Source organism: Bolinopsis microptera, chromosome 2, assembly GCF_026151205.1.
Source record: "Bolinopsis microptera isolate Bmic1 chromosome 2, MBARI_Bmic_1.0, whole genome shotgun sequence".
Taxonomy (NCBI): Eukaryota; Metazoa; Ctenophora; class Tentaculata; order Lobata; family Bolinopsidae; genus Bolinopsis; species Bolinopsis microptera.
In genome coordinates, this window is record NC_087073.1 from 5,787,487 (window position 1) to 5,806,243 (window position 18,757).

Sequence of the window (18,757 nt, forward strand, 5' to 3'; positions counted from 1 at the left end):
AATAAAATGTGACCTCCAGATCAGTAAAATTAGGGGTGCTGGAAGAGCTGCATAGAGTCCACTAGTATTTAATATTAGCCTGTACTAGCTCAATAGAATGTGACCTCCAGATCAGTAAATTTAGGGGTGCTGGAAGAGCTGCATAGAGTCCACTAGTATTTAATATTAGCCTGTACTGGCTCAATAAAATGTGACCTCCAGATCAGTAAATTTAGGGGTGCTGGAAGAGCTGCATAGAGTCCACTAGTATTTAATATTAGCCTGTACTGGCTCAATAAAATGTGACCTCCAGATCAGTAAATTTAGGGGTGCTGGAAGAGCTGCATAGAGTCCACTAGTATTTAATATTAGCCTGTACTGGCTCAATAGAATGTGACCTCCAGATCAGTAAATTTAGGGGTGCTGGAAGAGCTGCATAGAGTCCACTAGTATTTAATATTAGCCTGTACTGGCTCAATAAAATGTGACCTCCAGATCAGTAAATTTAGGGGTGCTGGAAGAGCTGCATAGAGTCCACTAGTATTTAATATTAGCCTGTACTGGCTCAATAAAATGTGACCTCCAGATCAGTAAATTCAGGGGTGCTGGAAGAGCTGCAAAGAGTCCACTAGTATTTAATATTAGCCCCAAAAAAGCGGTCCTGGTCGAGCCTTGGCTTTAACGAGTTGGAAGCAACCAGAGAGATGGTTAGATGTATAAATTTGGGGATTGAAGTGGTTTGCAATAACCAGAGAGATGTTAAACAAATTGAACAACAGGTTGAACAAAAAAGCATGTGTAAAAAGTTATCGAGTGATAAAATAGGACAAAGGAGAAAGCATAGATATGATCTTAGGCAGCTAGACGCCAGCTAGCTCATCGCGGTGTCACATGACTTTAACACCACGATATCATTGGTCATCTATATATCCAATGCGAAATATAAATATAGCGCGTTTTTCATGAATTAGTAGCGCCGTACAAAAATTAAGCAGTTTGGAACAAAATTACAAGTTTTCAGTTTACAGAAATATTGAAACATTTCAATTTTTGTTTGCATGAAGGTTCTAATGACTTAATAAAGTCGTTTAGATAATAAAAATACTACAAAGATACCAAGTAAACTCACAAATATTGCAACTTGGTTAAAAACAATGCATTTAACTGTTTTGGTGGCGCGCGCGCGCCATCTCAGTCAATTACTCCCATATTTGGTCAAATAGGATAATAGGGACGCAGAATATGCGTCCCTCTAAAAAGTCCGATTCCCTTCATGGTATGCCCCTTTTTCCGCCTTCGGCGGCGCGCGCTTCGCGCGCGAAAAGTGGCATGCAACGTATGTCAAGACGAGTCCAACTCGGACCGTCGACGAGTCCAACTCGGCGCGCGTCCTGGTAGGTTGTAAACCTACAACTCATGCGCGCGCCCATAGCAGCATGCAGTTAGCAGCAGTGAGCAGCAGTGAGCAGCAGTGAGCAGCAGTTAGCAGCAGTGAGCACTGATCAGCAGCAGTGAGCAGCAGTGAGCAGCAGTTAGCAGCAGTTTCTTTGCACTATAGTCCTCTTGTGAGTGGTGGTCACGACGTGATACAAAATTCTTCGCAGTTCGGTGAGGCCCCTCAGGCCCAGTAGTTAGTAGCAAGTAGCGTATCTCGTCGATCTAACGAAGGTTGCGAGAGGCATTATTGGATGCGCGGCGCGGCCCATACCAGTGACGCATCGCGCTACAACTGTTTTATGTTTATGCTTTAGAATTCGAGTCAGTTTTGGATTTAAAGTATTAGCCTGATGCAAGTTGCAAGTGCTACGCACGAAATAGCGCGCGCCGCGGGGTTAGTCCATTAACAATGGACAATATAAAAATAAAGACAATGAGCTTCAAAAATTGGAAAGGAAATCAATAAAATTTACTGCGTTAACTGTTAATAAACATTCAAGTTCAACATTTGATCAATAAACTAAATTAAAATTAAGTAATCATCAATATAATTATAATTGTACACACATCGACATACTGCCCGCTGCAGAAATAATTGAATCAGTGAACAGTGAAAGTGGAAAGGATTTTTCAATATAGTGATATGTCTGTATAACTGATAACTATAAACAATGCATTGAACATTGAACATAGCTGATTCGATAACTTCGGAAAAGTTTCGTAAACCATGAATATGCATAATATAATGGCAATTTAATATCTTTACGAATCACAGCGGGTACAAGTAATTGCAATCTTTTAGGTCAGAATTTTCTAAAACCGGTTAAAAAAATCTGTTTTTCAAAGCATTATAATCATGCCAAGATTTAATCAACTTATTCATTAATCACCATACTGATAGTGATACACATTTATAAAAAAGTATACCGTGGACTCGTCTTTAAATAAATGTGAAATTAAAAATCATAAATCCGATTAAAATCTGTCATAATGCACAAAACGTTGTGGAGTACAAACTACAAATATATAATACATAATACATCGATTTCTCATTTCTGAACTTGTCATCAAATTAAATCATGATCATTGCTGCAGGCAGCGACAGTGGTTTCAATATCATGTCAATATCACGTCGTCACAATTCAATCACACCTTCTCACGGTGCATGCTGCTTTTTGGCTTGTCGTATGATCTAATAGGTTACAACATATGAGATTCAAGCTCCAGGTAAGGAAGAAGTTTCTTGTCCATGATATGGATCCTGTGGTTGCCCCAGTCGCTCACGTAAACATTGCCAACCTCATCAGTCCCGACTGAATGAGGGTAAAGGAACTCCCACCTCTCTGCTCCTCTCCTGATGGGGAAATTAATTGTCTTTCAATTATCGAGTAATCATCTCGACGTGGAGAGGAAAAAGTCGGGACAGATTTTTTATACAGTAAAATTTCAAATTTTGAAACAAAGTTCATCATTTTATTATAAAGAAAACAGCTGTTGAACTTGAAGCGGCAACAAAATAAAAGCCTGGTAGTGGTAATAATTAATAATAAAAACTAAGTGAACTTCTCACCTGCCGAAAACACTGATAAATCTACCATCAGAGCTGTGGACACTCAAGCAGTTGTTATCACTATCCACCACCAGAATGTCCCCGTTCAGATGACTACACAATCCGTTGACCCCCCAGAACTCCCCCGAACTCTTGCCGTATTTGCCAAAGTCAGCCAGGTATTGGTAGTTGTTGTCGAATATCTGGACTCGGTAGTTGCAGTGATCGGATACCAGAAGACGGCCCCATCGGTCGTACGTGCAACTAATCGGTTCTCTGAAATCACCCTGTAGATGAAAAGTATGTAAAGAACTTCTTAAAGAAAGAAGGGATTAACATTTGCGATCATCACTAATATAATTTGTCATTAATTGATATTCCAAATCAAAATGTCACCTTGGTTTTCCCCTTCTTGCCGATGGTTTTGATAAAGTTGCCCTGAACGTCAAATATCTGTACACGGTGGTTCTCAGTGTCACACACGGCTAAATCACCGTTACTGTTGTTCACTGCTATACCGCGAGGCTCGTTAAACTGACCCTTTTGATTTCCTGGTTCACCTGGAAGAGATGCGGGGTGAGAATCTAGTTTGCTAACAGCACTATTCTATTACTCGTTATTGTAAAATAGTTTTACTGGAAATTGAGCGCAATTATCACCAGATCTCTTACCAAGAACAGCTCTTTCAAGAGCATTTCTGCCGAAGATCCTGATCGTATTTGTGTCTATATCAGAAACATAAATGTGTTTAGGTGAGAGGGCGATACCGCAGGGGTTAACCAGATTGTTGATACAATACTCGCTTTCGTCTTCTATAAAGATTTGGATTCTCCCGTTACCTTCCTCCGCAATAGCTACACAGCCCTCATCAACTGGTGTAGAATGGTGTTAAAACTATTTGGGAGACGAATTCAGACGGATTTTTGAAATAGACAGATGGAAAATGGATAACCCCGATTTATATACCCTATCGGACCTTATTTAGACGGACATTAATTGAACGCTAGAGGCCCTAACGTTCATCTTAATGTCCGTTCAAATAAAGTCCGTTCATTTAAGGTCCGTCCAAGTTAAAGTCCGTTGAATTTTTTTTCAAAAATTGTTCCACTTCGAACTTTTTGTCCAGAATATGACAACTATGATAACTTTATTGTGCCGTAAGTTAACGACGGAAAGGTTCTCCTTTCCGTCGTTAACTTACTAGTAGTATATGAAAACTTTACTAGTATATGATGTTTTCAAGGGTCACTTGGCGGAAAAAGTCAACGAAATTATGGCACTCAACAACATAGTTCATGAGCTAGTCCCCGCCAACATGACAAACTTGTTCCAGCCTATAGATATTACGGTAAATCGTGTTGCCAAGGACATTGTCCGACGTTGTTATAGTTCATATTACTCAGGGGAGGTAATGAAACAGTGCTAGGAAAGCACCACGTGATGTTAAGGTTAACCTAAAGTTGTCTAAGATAAAACCGCTTCACGCCGAATGGCTTGTTATTGTTAACACTGAAATTCAGGACCGGGGTAGTTTGATAAAAAAGGTTTCCATAAAGCTAGAAATAACTGATGCTTTAAACATGGACTATTTCATGCACGAAAACCCATTTGATGAAGATGATATGTGATATTAGACACTGATCATGTACACATATTTTAACATTTTTACTGCTTAACGACTGCTTTTCTTACTTACTGTATAAAAAATGGATTTAAAAATCATTTGCTGAAATAAAAAACGTCAAAAAATGACAAATATTCGGATTTTTGATGGTTTTGAATGCCTTCTATCGTTCATATCAATGTCCGTTCATAATTATGTCCGTTCATTTAATGTCCTTCCAAATAAGGTCCGATAAGGTAGTAACAGGAGAAAACTTTTATTCCTAAACTCTGACGAAATTGGGCCAATAACAAAAAACTAGTGTTACAAAGCTATTCTACATTGTACAAGATATACTACCTGCTATTCCAGTAGGATTCATTAGAAAACCTGGTTCAGTTCCTTTACGGCCCATTACACTCCAATCAACCTGATATTGATAAGTTACTGTTTGTAGAATAATGGGTGATTGGCTGTAACAAACTAATTTGACGACTAAGAATATGGTTCACTGTTAAGTGTATAGCAATAAGCGGAAGAGGGATCATAGTCCAAGAAAATAAATATGATCAAACCTGCCGAAGAGAGGGATGTCTCATGTAAGCCTTTCTCCCGAGATGTCTTGGTAGGGACCTGGCCCACTCGTCCCCTTCAAACTTTTTATAATCACTGGCTGACCCAAAAGTGAGTGATCTGCTGAGCAGGCGACTCTCGCTGTTTTTAGAGGGAGGAACCCGTCCGGAGTAAGTCTGATTGAGGAAGTTGGTCAGAGCCCCTGGCTCCTTAGGTTGCTTTCTTGGGAGGGTGTAGGTTTTTCTGACTTTATCTTCTGAGCTTGGTGTAGACTTCCTGTTCCGAGGCAGGGTCGCAGATTGCTGTCTGTTTGCTTTTTGTAAAGCACTGACTCTTTTGCTATACTTTCTGTTGAACGTGTCCACCTCTATACCAGCTGGCTGTTGATGAGGCTCCATCGCATCATTAAACGCGTCTGCATAGTGTCCCAGATCCTTACTTACCGCTGAATAAAGAGAACTAGAGATACTGGTCTGGGAACGAGAACGTTGCACTGGATCAGTCCTTTCCTCGGGCAGATCACGAGAAGCAACCGAGGCGGACCTCTCCTCTGGGTCGAAGTAGCGGGGAGGGTACATCCCATCAGGAGCATCTTGGTACACTCCATCAGGAGCATCTTGGTTACCATAGTTACCATCAGGAGCATCTTGGTACAGTACCACGTGTCGGGTCTCCTCCTCGTCAACTATTGTACTGGTAGAAGAAGAGGCCAGCTCCTCTATAGAGTAGACTGACATGATGTTACTGCCGTGATCGGATCCCAGTTTGGATGAAGTCAGACTCATCTCATCCATGCTTAGAATATCCTCCAGTTTCCTACCCTCTGTAGGTTCACCTAAACTTATTTGATTCTTGTAGTTGGCATATTTGTACAATAGCTCCTGTTCTAGGGTTGAATTTTCCCCGTCAGAAAATTCAATTTCATCGTAGTTCCTCATGGATCCAACAGAATCCACATCATAACTCTGACCTGAGATACTCTGATTTTCAGTCCACCTAACATAGTCAGACATGGTAGGAAAGTGGAGGGTATTCAGATTGGCTTCTTCCGCGTCAGGGGCATCCCCAATAACTATGTGCTTACAGCTAAGTGGTTCTACACTGGTAAGACCTAATGGTTCCACTTTTCCTTCCCTCCACATAACCGAGCCCTCGCTAACAGCACCTTCGCTTCCCTAGTTTCTCTAATCCATCTGAAGAAACCCCTGCAAACGAACCCTCGCGATCAGACATACTATCCATAAAACCAAGATTCTCACCCTTGTTACCATAGTTCCCACTCAGTATCCTGTCTAACATGATCTTTTTTGTGGAGACAGGGTTATTAGAGTCCTCGGAGTCACTGTACGTTATTTGGGCGGAGTGGTGTTTTCTTAAGAAACTGTTATCACTGATGAAGGATCCTGAGCATTCGGACACTGTATCATTCTCATCTATCAGACTGGTTTTTGTTGTAGGCTTACTGTGATTTGAAGAGACTGATTGTTTGCTGTTCCCTGATTGTGATGACTTGATGCTTCTGTCAGAATTTCTACTCCTATTCGACTGTCTTTCCAGCTTGGCCTGATCCGTTATTTCATCAGTGGGTTTTGCGTGGTCGACCCCAACTACGTCAAAGTAAACAATTGGAGGATTGTCATCAGATGATGATGAGCTGGACGAATCTTTTCTGTGGTGGGGTAGATAATCATCTGAAGAAGGTGGCTGTGCCGAAATTTCTCCCGGTGGACATTTAGAAGAACTGGGAAAATCAGAACTTGCCAATGAGGCAGAGTGCAATTGATCCTCATTTAGCGGTTGAGGTTGGGATAAGTTAGAAATGGTGCTGTGTCTGGATATCATGCTATCTTTAGACGCTGACACTAAGGAAAACACTTGACCAGTACTGTAAGGTTCGCTGTTATTAGAGGAGATTGAGTTGTATCGTACTTTACGATCAGTTGAAGGGGATTTGACCACTGGGATTCTAGAGGGACTATTGGGCTGCTTGGGACTTCTCGATCGCTTATACGCGAACGAACCTTTACTGCTAACTGATGATCTCCCTATGCTTTCTATTGACTCTGACCGGCTCATCCGGGTGGGGATCTTTGATGGACTAGAACTTCTTCTTTTCATTGAGATATCTGATTTCCCACTAAGGCTATCTTTTGAGGTTGATCTTGAGAAGGTTTTTATCCCTATACCTTCATATACTTCTCTCGAAGGTGATTTTGGCGGAGTTGATTTAGTAGAAAAAGCTTCGGATTTTTGCCCACTTTTTTTGGGAGAAATGTCTGGGATGTTATTCTTTTCATGACAATCCTTTGAGTCTGAGCTAGACTTACGACGATTGTCTGTTTTTTTTTCAATGCCATCTTTTGAATGAGATCTGGGGAGTGGTGGTTTTGAGTGGTAAGGTTTACCACTTTGGTCACTTTTCAAGCTATCTCTGGAGGGTGATCTTATTATTTCATTGGAATTTCGCCGTTTTTTTCCCAGAGACGATCGCCTTATTGGAATCTTGCTTAAACTTTCACCGGACGAGGATCTTGAAGTTCTCCTTGAGTTTTTACCGTTACTGTCTAATGAAGACCTTCTCCTTGGACCCTCCAATGAACTGTCCCTGGACGAGGAGCGTGATCGCTCTTTGCTGTCAGAGCTTCCTCGAGATGTTCTTCTCACTGGAATGCGAGAAAGACTTCCATTTGATGGTGACTTTTTAATGGGCTTATTTTGGACATCTTTCATGGATTCTGGTGTATCATGTGCGATGTCTTCAGGAGAGAATTTACAAAGATCGTCTTTGGATAGGGACTTTCTAAGTTTCTCTCCGGAAGATGATCTCGCTAGGGGATTTCTGTTCGAAATGTCATCGGGCAAAATATTCGAAGGTTTCGATTTCAAAACTTCAGAATAAAGTAAAGGCTTATTTTGATGTGTTAAAATTGGTTTCGAGTAGCTGAACTGCTTTTTACTTGATGCTTTCGAACTTTCACTACTCATGGACTTTACAGACATTTTATCATCGTCTTCGTTTCCTTCTGATAAAGCGATGAAATTGGGGACAGTGTTAACAGTAATGAAACTTTGCTCGGTTACCATGATATCAATATCACCTTCATCACCAATGGACTCGACATCAAACATTATTTCTGGATCGTCATCATCAAAAACTAAAAGTCCCTGTTCTGGTTCAGCAGGATATTTGTCTGAGGGTATAACTAACACGTCATATCTGTTCACAACAGGAGGGCCATCAACTTCTACACTGTGTTCTGGGTTCTGTTCAATATGATCTTGGAGATTTGTCATAGATTCGGAGACCTTTCGCTCGATCATCTCCGTAGCACTGCAGGTTTCCAGAGAAGGTTCCTCGGCGATGTTACTCAGATTATCCTCTTCTAACGACCCAGAGTAGTGGGATGAGTGTGTCAGGTATGTTTCATTCCCAACAAACGGTTCCTCCTCTTCATCCTCGCTACTGGTATCAAACAACTTCTCGTCTATAAATTCAATGTTGTCTTTGCCCAGACTTTGTTTTCTGACCCGCTCTAAAAGAGGCGAAGATCGATTAATCAGCTCGGGCATATTGTCAGTTGACTTTTGAGGGACCATACAAGGCTCACTCGTATCTGAAGTGATGGTTACATTTGAGTGTTGCAACTTCTCTATCTCAGAGGGTTCTACCGTTGGAGCGGTGTATTTATCAAGAAGATCATCGACAAGTTTCACAGGTTCTTTAGAACCAGGGAAAGAAGATCGAGTTAATTGTTCCCCAGGAGAGTGTTTGGAATCAACTGACGAAATGCTGGATTTAGAAGAAGCTGACTTAGTCGAAGGAAAATTAGTATCCAGGATATCGACCTTGGTGGCATTTTCTGGTGTGCTTTGGTTAACAGGAGGGTTCGAAATGAACCCTTCAGTACCCTTATCTATATCAGAAAGTAAGGGGATATCATGATGGTGTTCATACTTGGGAGGTGGTGTAGTATAATTAGGAGAAAACAATTGTTCATACAGATCCACCATCTGCTCTTCGGGAGGCTCACTGTTTCCCTCTTCTGAGGTCACTAAAAACAACCCAGGAGAAGTTCCTCTTGTATCCTGGCTTGCTGCTCGAGGAGAGGCTGACCTCCTTAGATCGTTGCTAACATTTAGGATGTCAGATATATCGTCCATGGTATCAGATTTGGAGACCAGACTGTGTGGGTTCGCGCTTTTAGACCTGGAGTATTCTCCGAGGTGAGACTCGCAGCAATGGCTACTGAAACTTGTGCTTGAGCTGCTGCTTACAGTGGAAGCTTTCCTTTGGATGTAGACCCTGTGGTCATGATATTCTCCATCTTCAGGAACTGGTTTAGAGCCAGTCTTACCACAATCTCTACAGTCCGGCTTGCTTAAAATTGCCTCAACTTCTGCGGTCGGGTCAGCGTTCCTTACCACCCGGATCTGTCCAGGAGGACCACTGCAGACTGAGCCAGGCTCACTGTTGGTGTAGACCATGATGGTGAAATGGTTGTTCTTGATCATGGAAGCAACCCCTGACACATCCGTCCCTACGCTCTTCTCTGATTTCATAGAGAACTTGTCGTACGATCTGTCAGATAGTTTATCCATGGACTCCTGAAAACTCTGAACACTACTGGCCCGGCTACTGATGGACTTGCTGTAAGAGAACTGTTTTATTGGCGCGGAATTCTTCCTGAAGGGTTTCCGGGTCTCAGCGGAACGGTCCCAGGTGTCTCGTCTGTCAAGTTGGGGTCTTCTCCTGCGGGAAGAGGGGATATCTTCCCCGGCAGTTTCGGGAGTTCTTTTCCTGGGCAGGTAAACGTTTTCAGGGATATCGTAGTTAACTGATGAATCTTGAATTTGACGCGGATAGTCTTTCAGGTAGACTACTTGGTGGTCTTTTCGAGCTGCGTTGACACTGAAATTTTGAAAATGATAAGAATTTAGTCCAAATTTATAGATGTAATAATAATAGCATATAGCACTTGCCTGAATTAGCAGCAATTTTTCATTTGAGCACTGAGCACTGAAGAGTGGCGTATTTACCCCTACCTATGAATATGAGCACAGCGTTCACAAAGAAGTTTGGGGCAAGTCACGCAGTAGTAAAGTGCAGTGTCCTCGCAAGCCTCACAGATATCATTGCTAGTGCTGGGACCGTCATTGCTGAAATGAAATACACAGCTAATAAGCTATAGCAAAATGGTTTAGCACTGCCAATAAGGAAAAACAAACTGGGTAAATGATATCGTTCTCTTCCGAGAACTAGGTTCAGCAACAAATTGGTGAATATCAAACACTAAAAACTCTACACATACGGCACAGCTGAATGCATAGACACCTGCTCCAGCAGAACAGTAGGAGTAGGAAGTTGTAAAAACAATGGAATTGCTAAACCTAACACAGAACTGCAATGCACTGTCCAAGGAGCTGTTTGTAATTGTATGTTCTGCTAAATAAAGGCTGTATTGGAACGGTGATACGTTATTATAAGTGAAATGGAGGTACGTTATGTAAAAGGCAAAGGGCGCACTGGAACTTGCAGTGTTCATATGGTGTTAGGGAATAAAACTAGAACATTAAATTCATTGTTACAAAAGAGATGACAATAACGTCATTCATTATGACCTCAGAATTAAGACGGGTGGTATGACAACTTCATTTATCATTTATGATAGCTTAAATAAATTTCAGAGAGCAGATCGGTTAACAGTTATGTACAACTCAATTTCAAGATGTTGCAATCTGCAAAATCGAAGATGTAGGGTGTATCTGCCAATTTCCATGTGGACATGCCACGTGGAACAGGTTTCAGGTTTCAAGCTGTTACTATGACAAACACCATGACAACAATATGAGAGTCTGGCAAATCTTCTCTTACAATTAAAAGAACGTGATTAAAATCCAGGAAAAGATGTTGCTGGACAAAAGGAATGCTCAAAATAATTTAGGATACAAATTTAGAAGGACAGTTAGTCAAGTCAACGATACTTAATACGAACAAGGGTTCTAATAGGGGTTGCCTTGGCAACTCCATTTTATTTGATTTAGTTATAATTCGTATGATATGATTTAAAGTGATTGTAACATTGTATGTATTGCTGCCAGCATCAACAGCTGGCGTGATGGTTGGAGGATTAGCAACAATGAAAATGCGCTTCATAGTTACCTGCACGAACAAAATATTATTTCGATTCCAGTTAGTTGTGAAATTTTAAGTTGAAACATGTGTGCTTGCATTCAGCAGCAATGCAAGGTTTTGAGTTGCGACAATGTCGATCAGTGTGATCATGATTTAAGTAATGCATGTTTGTGGGTCATAGATAACTGATTTTGGGGCAAAATGTGTAGTGTTCCGTTAGTTGCGACAAGAAAAAGGCTCTTACCAGGATAAGGATAAGAGGATGATAAAGGCTTTTTCCTTGTTGCAATAAACGGGAACACTACAAATTTTGCCCCAGAAGCATTACAACAATGTGACTAATAAATAAAGTTCGGATCCGGATATTACAGGTTATATAAGTGATCAGTACACTAACTTGTTGTGTTGGTTTGCTACTCCGGGGTGCCCGCAGTACTGACAGGAACGTCCCGTGTCACAGATCCTACAGATGATGTGGCCACATAGGTACTCGAACCTGAAGTAAACATGAATGAGTTTTGCGGTATCTCCAAATAACTACTGTGGCCAGTGTCTTTAAACTGCAATCTGAAACCTTGAAACAATTTTTGGTTCCATAATAATAAATTGCAAAGCTTCCTTTGAATCAGATTCTATTGTGTAAGAGTTGACAACAAAATAGATGGACTTATCTGCGAATAAATAAAACAACAAATTTAAAGAAACTGATTTTGATGATAAAAATAATTACAGGCTTATATAATGTTGATATTCTAGTACATTGAAAAATGAATCGCATACGCTAACAATGATAGTTTTCCAATGACTTCGATTAAATTTTCCACAAGTCTTAATGTTATCTAAGTTAATGCGAACATCCTTTTTTGCAAATACGCATGTTCCGTATCGAGAAACTACGCAAGACGGAACATACTTTTTGCGAACATTTGGCAGTTTTTCTCCCCTGCAGTGTACTCCTGGCCGACAAGATCAGTTTGGTACATTAACTCGTTCAGGTCTCCCAGTTTCCGAGGAGATGGCATCCTTTCCCATTGCGAGGGATCAATCTGTCCGCTGACTAATTGTCCCTCCGGATCTGTTAGAATATCTCCCATTCTGACCCACTCATCCTGATGACTGGAATCTGGTAGAAATACCCAGACGTTTGTTTTACCTTTGGTGGTGCAGAGAAGCAGTGCGGCGTGCCTCTTGCAATTCTCGACTAGATCGGCAGCAAAGTGATACTTTTTTACCCCTTTTTTCTTCTCTGCTTCGCGTTCCTTAGTAGTGGGGATATAACTATCAGAGTTATACTGAGCCACAAAGTATACAACACTGTCCTTTAGTCCGGGAAAGCAGCCTCTTGCTACGAAAGCCCAATGCTCAAACATTGGAACCGAACTACTTAAAAATAAACAGTTGATTTTATCCCATGTTTCATTCGTTTGAGGGAGACTGACTGCCCAGATTGCTTTGTGAGTAAATTCGTATCTACCCATAAGTGTAGATTGAAGGAGGGACCTGTTAAGTATCATCGGTCTGTTTTCAGCTTCGTAAAGCTCCACCACATCTGGTCGAATCAAACTCGGAGAAACAGTGAGCGTTACACCAGCCACTAGCTCACTAGAGGATTTACTGGCGGATTTTACACTTCGCGACATTTTCTATAATTCAATGGTACAAGGTAAAACCTTTTAAAAAGTCACAACATCTTCAAAAGAAAACCTAGAATATATATTCCATGAGACTTGAGAATGTAACACATTGTATCAACTACAGCTTGTCGCTTGATGGTCGTTCATATAATGAAATATTAAAACAAAATTATAAAACTTTGTGCACTTCATGTACAAAGAAAATGATCTTTACCAACGAATAAAGGATCATGTTAAGCAGTGAGTACGCACGAATGTTCTGATAAGAAATTAAAGAAATGAATCATGGTTCATTTGTACAATCTCTTTCAACAAGTACAAATTAGCGTGATCTCACGGCTCACAACTATATTATGTTCTTTTCAAAAGAGATATAGGGACAGAGTGAAAACTAATCTGTTTTGGTATTTACAAATGTGGGGACTAAAATACACCGAAGCCAGATTCGGGATCCCCAAAGGACAAAACTTAAGCCAACCAAACACAAACTGTCACTAATACGATGGAAAGTGAGCCACCGGCCTTTCAACTGTCCAACTCATTTATAGGTTCAAGTTAACAATACTAGCATTTCAAAGTGTAGAAAACCAGAAGATTATTACGACGACTATATAATCGAGGCAAACACCACGAACCAAGAGTAATGTAGAAGCTGTTATTATGCTCTCTTGTATTAGCACGAATGACATTTTATAATGTAGGAGTGCTACTATTTACTAAACGAAAGCAAAAGTTCGATATGTGTTACGGAACCAGATGGGAACCCAGAAAATATGCTTTTAAAGAATAGCAAGAAATGGGGCCATGATTTAATTAAGGTGTAGGGCGTAGGCTTACATTTATGAACCGTATGAATTCGCTGCGATAATTTAAAGATTTGTGTAGAACAAAATTTTACTCGCGATATTTTATCTGTAACACTTTGCATGTGACGGACAGACTCTAATGTGACGGACAGACTCTAATGTGACGGACAGACTCTAATGTGACAGAGATAAGTCACGTATGATAGAAGAGAGTAACATGAGACAGGGTATAAACTTATAGACACTTCTAAGAAATACTCTAAGTTCTTACCTTGTATCAGAAGTTATTGGGATTTTGCATTTGTCACAGGAGACCGAAAGAAAGGGGTTGTTGTTGTTATTGTTATTGTTGTTGTTGCTCATCGTAGGTCTACAGCCGGGTTTCTCATGCTTTCTTAATACATTTGCTGTTAGCCTAGCAAAGTATAGTGTTATCAGCAAAATATCATGTGTCTAGATAAAAATAAAAGGTCTATAATAACGATTTGGGGGCATAACATTAAATTTAGGCCTGCAATTTGTGAGCATTCCGTTTGCACTGGGATAAATATTTTAAAGACCCCTGTCGGTTGTATACAAAAACAAATTTTAACTAAATCCCCGAATACACAACAATTTATACATTGTACACTATAATATGACTATGCATAATAAAGGATTAACAAAAAAGCATGCTCTCCAAAAAGGGCCCCACAAAACAAAACCTTCACAAACATTAAAACTCATGACCTGACTCTTATTCCGATCATATACCATCCTCACAGACCCTGTCTTGTATAAACTCCTGAAGTTTTACCATTTCCAATGTGGCTTAATGACGATTACAATCGGCATCACCTAGTTGTAACCACATATCAGTAATGATAGATAAGACTAGTGAACAAGTTGGTAACATCTGCCAGCTGCCTCTTCTACACATCATACAATATAATGTGAGACACTATAGAGTATAGCTAACAATATAATGTGAGCCACTATAGCTAACATTCGATTAAAGTTTATGGAGATTGGAGACACATGAAGTATAATAGCCGACAATGTAACAACGGAGCGTGGTTATGTTATTTTTAAATAATTTAGCTAGATCTGAAGAAACTTCGAAGCTTCTCGATTAAAGCAAGATAGTTGTGGGTGAGCGTTCAATACGTTATATTTACGGTAAAAAACCCCAAATAGAAGCTTCTGGTCGCATGAAACATAACGAAAGTAAACCAGTCACCGCACACCAGGACAATTAGTGAATATCAGAACAGATCGGAATCTTTAAAAATGACAAAATGCCGGCAGCTGTATGAGAACACGACACCGTTACCATGGTAACAAATCTACGCCACCAGGACACCACCATTCAGTGATACCAGTATATATGTGGAAACTAATGTGTTCCTGACACTGCGAGGTCTCCAGTCCTCGTAATCCATATAATACACGAGAAAAGCTTTTAGCTGGGTATTATTGGAAGGATATTGTATAGGCTTACAGAGGAGAGAATCATAATAAGAATTAATCTATATGTACGCAGTTTTCCTTTATGTCGAGCTTGATGAATATCATAAATATTATTTCAGCACTGGTACAGAAATCTGAAAGTATTAGATAGTTCCCAACTCCAAACTACAAAACCAATTAAGGGAAACACTGGCGGAATTAGAATCATGACGTTTTTGCGAGTTGATAACAAACTATATAATGAAGTATATCATCTAATGTTAACCATCATGATAGGTACCCTATAGATAACCTGGACTAGCAACAAGCTATAAGCTGAAAGCACAGCAAGATCCGAAGAACAGAGAAATTTGAGCTGATCACAGAGCCACCAGGTGGGGGTGGTAAACTGATACCTGGCAGGGTAGCTACCACGTGGTCTGTGTTAAACCACCCCTGGTGGCCCTGATCCTGTGGAGAGTTGCTATTGGTGCAGCCCCGGACTCACTCACCTATCTCATTTATGCATTGTGATGAAATTCATTGGATTGAAACCTTTATTTAGCCTGGTCTGATGATGTAGAATCTACCAGCAACACTGTTTCTGATTGGGGATATCATTGCAGGCTGTGTTCTAAGTGCGATTGTAATAATATGTCTCTAGAATATTACAATTTCCCTATAAGGAGTTGTAGCAACAAATCAAGTGAATGGAAAACAAACAAAATACAATAAACGCAAGGATATTATCAATCTGAATCTATGAAGTTATAGGGTTAAAAGATTATTTAATAGAAGCCGAGAAACATGACTGAATTTGCATCACATGCGTTCATGCTAATCGACGGATTTTGAATGTATGTTAATCGACCACTATTCAGCTATTGAGTGAGCAATGTCTAATAAAGTAATAAAGACAGAGCAAGACGAAAAATGAACAAAAGTAACTGACAGAGAAACAAACGTCACGTTATTTGAAGTAAATTTCTTATCAGACTCAATTCTCACGAATTAAACAATTTTTATAACATGTTGTCAAATGCTGAGTTGAAAGTTTTGTGCGCACTTTTTTATAACAAAGAATTGAGTTTAGAGTATGAAGATGCTGTTGAACTTGGCAACGTGACAGCTATAACTTTCATTCGTTATAAGATCGTCCTAACTGAGCAGAATTAGTAAATGTCAGAAATTTATTTCAAATGATGTTACGTTATGAGACAGTTAACAATGCACGAATGTTGCGTTATAAGACAGTTAACAGTGCACAAATGTTGCGTTATAAGACAGTTAACAGTACACGAATGTTGCGTTATGAGACAGTTAACATTGCACGGCACGAATGTTACGTTATAAGACAGTTAACAGTGCACGAATGTTACGTTATAAGACAGTTAACAGTACACGAATGTTGCGTTATAAGACAGTTAACAGTGCACGAATGTTACGTTATAAAACAGTTAACAGTGCACGAATGTTACGTTATAAGACAGTTAACAGTGCACGAATGTTGCGTTATAAGACAGTTAACAGTACACGAATGTTGCGTTATAAGACAGTTAACAGTACACGAATGTTGCGTTATAAGACAGTTAACAGTGCACGAATGTTGCGTTATAAGACAGTTAACAGTGTACGAATGTTGCGTTATAAGACAGTTAACAGTGTACGAATGTTACGTTATAAGACAGTTAACAGTGCACGAATGTTACGTTATAAGACAGTTAACAGTGCACGAATGTTGCGTTATAAGACAGTTAACAGTACACGAATGTTGCGTTATGAGACAGTTAACATTGCACGGCACGAATGTTACGTTATAAGACAGTTAACAGTGCACGAATGTTACGTTATAAGACAGTTAACAGTACACGAATGTTGCGTTATAAGACAGTTAACAGTGCACGAATGTTACGTTATAAGACAGTTAACAGTGCACGAATGTTACGTTATAAGACAGTTAACAGTGCACGAATGTTGCGTTATGAGACAGTTAACAGTGCACGAATGTTACGTTATAAGACAGTTAACAGTGCACGAATGTTGCGTTATAAGACAGTTGACAGTGCACGAATGTTACGTTATAATACAGTTAACAGTGCACGAATGTTACGTTATAAGACAGTTAACAGTGCACGAATGTTACGTTATAAGACAGTTGACAGTGCACGAATGTTACGTTATAAGACAGTTAACAGTGCACGAATGTTGCGTTATAAGACAGTTAACATTGCACGAATGTTACGTTATAAGACAGTTAACAGTGCACGAATGTTACGTTATAAGACAGTTAACAGTACACGAATGTTACGTTATGAGACAGTTAACAGTGCACGAATGTAACAAAACATCACGTGGGAAGGCATCACTTATCGGACGTTATTTAACGTTATTTGACCTGCTATTGCGTGAACGGACATTAAGAGTGGACATTAAAATGAACGCTCGAAGGCATTCATGATCAGTTTTTAATTTAACTACCTTACCGGACTTTATTTCAACGAACATTAGAATGAATGCTAGGGCCTCCAGCGTCCAATTAATGTCCATTCAAATTTAATCCCATAAAGTAGGCGACATGCCCGATCAGCTGCTGATCAACAAAGAAAGATCGTGATAGATTTAGATTTTAGAAGTATATTAATATAATTAGCGATACCATCTAATTTATTACTGGTCGGTAAATGTTGGCCGCTTAAGGTTGGTCGGTAAAAGCCCGAAATTGCAATAGAATAACACTAAAAGTCCTAAATTTGTATGCATTACCCCGGTGTAGAATAATCACTGGACTTAACCAATAGTTCCAACGATCTCAGGGTTTAGAGCACCAAATTTTAACTCTCTATCGAGTTCAGAGCACCCAACTGTAACTCTCTATCGGGTTCAGAGCACCCAACTTTAACTCTCTATCGGGTTCAGAGCAACCAACTTTAATTCTCTATCGGGTATAGAGCACCCAACTTTAACTCTCTATCGGGTTCAGAGCACCCAACTTTAACTCTCTGTAGGGTTCAGAGCACCCAACTGTAACTCTCTATCGGGTTCAGAGCACCCAACTTTAACTTTTTATCGGGTTCAGAGCACCCAATTTTAACTTTCTATCGAGTTCAGAGCACCTAACTGTAACTCTCTATCGGGTTCAGAGCACCCAACTTTAACTCTCTGTAGGGTTCAGAGTACCCAACCCTAACTCTCTGTAGGGTTCAGAGCACCCAACTTTAACTCTTTATCGGGTTCAGAGCACCCAACTTTAACTCTCTATCGGGTCAACAATACTCAACAATATACCACGTGATGAGAAGTTATCACGTGCAGTAGTATAGTCACGTGTAGTAGTTCAGAATAATCACATTACAGTGAGAACGTTCACTGCTCACCATCTGGTACTATCTTATTATTTTACCACCTTCTGTTGCTATAAATATGATGTGAATGTAAAAATGACAGCCATGGACGTACTTGGAACAGATTGATTAATTTTAAGGAATAAGGTCTTAAGAATTAAGGTTTAAGACAAGTAGTTTATGTATTGTGTATGCATCAAGTTTGGTTTAGAATTATCTATTAATTTTAGAATTAATCTATTAGTTTTTTATCTTTCTTGAAGAAAGATCAGCT

General features: G+C 39.9%; 2 protein-coding genes across 2 annotated transcripts; both read right to left on the reverse strand.

Moving 5' to 3' along the window:
• Positions 1–1,855: 1,855 nt before the first annotated feature.
• Positions 1,856–8,520, reverse strand: LOC134811141 (uncharacterized). Its single transcript, XM_063817878.1, has 6 exons — positions 5,144–8,520; positions 4,929–4,998; positions 3,637–3,837; positions 3,362–3,525; positions 2,987–3,252; positions 1,856–2,770 (listed from the first exon to the last, which is right to left on the reverse strand). Exons 1-6 carry the CDS (start codon positions 6,281–6,283, stop codon positions 2,617–2,619), a joined length of 1,995 nt encoding a protein of 664 aa, XP_063673948.1. The 5' UTR covers positions 6,284–8,520; the 3' UTR covers positions 1,856–2,616.
• LOC134811140 (protein SON-like) lies at positions 6,297–14,151 on the reverse strand. Its single transcript, XM_063817877.1, has 4 exons — positions 13,986–14,151; positions 11,672–11,770; positions 10,185–10,298; positions 6,297–10,050 (listed from the first exon to the last, which is right to left on the reverse strand). Exons 1-4 carry the CDS (start codon positions 14,075–14,077, stop codon positions 6,297–6,299), a joined length of 4,059 nt encoding a protein of 1,352 aa, XP_063673947.1. The 5' UTR covers positions 14,078–14,151.
• Between the last annotated feature and the right edge of the window lie 4,606 nt (positions 14,152–18,757).

Coding starts and splice junctions, on each gene's coding strand:
- LOC134811141 (XM_063817878.1), bottom strand. CDS start 6,283: ATGTGGAGGGAAGGAAAAGTGGAACCATTAGGTCTTACCAGTGTAGAA. Junction 3,526..3,636: donor TCTTGAAAGAGCTGTTCTTG/GTAAGAGATCTG, acceptor CATCTCTTCCAG/GTGAACCAGGAAATCAAAAG. Junction 2,771..2,986: donor TTTATCAGTGTTTTCGGCAG/GTGAGAAGTTCA, acceptor TTTCCCCATCAG/GAGAGGAGCAGAGAGGTGGG.
- LOC134811140 (XM_063817877.1), bottom strand. CDS start 14,077: ATGAGCAACAACAACAATAACAATAACAACAACAACCCCTTTCTTTCG. Junction 11,771..13,985: donor CCAATAACTTCTGATACAAG/GTAAGAACTTAG, acceptor TGTTTACTTCAG/GTTCGAGTACCTATGTGGCC. Junction 10,051..10,184: donor CGCTGTGCTCATATTCATAG/GTAGGGGTAAAT, acceptor TCAAAATTTCAG/TGTCAACGCAGCTCGAAAAG.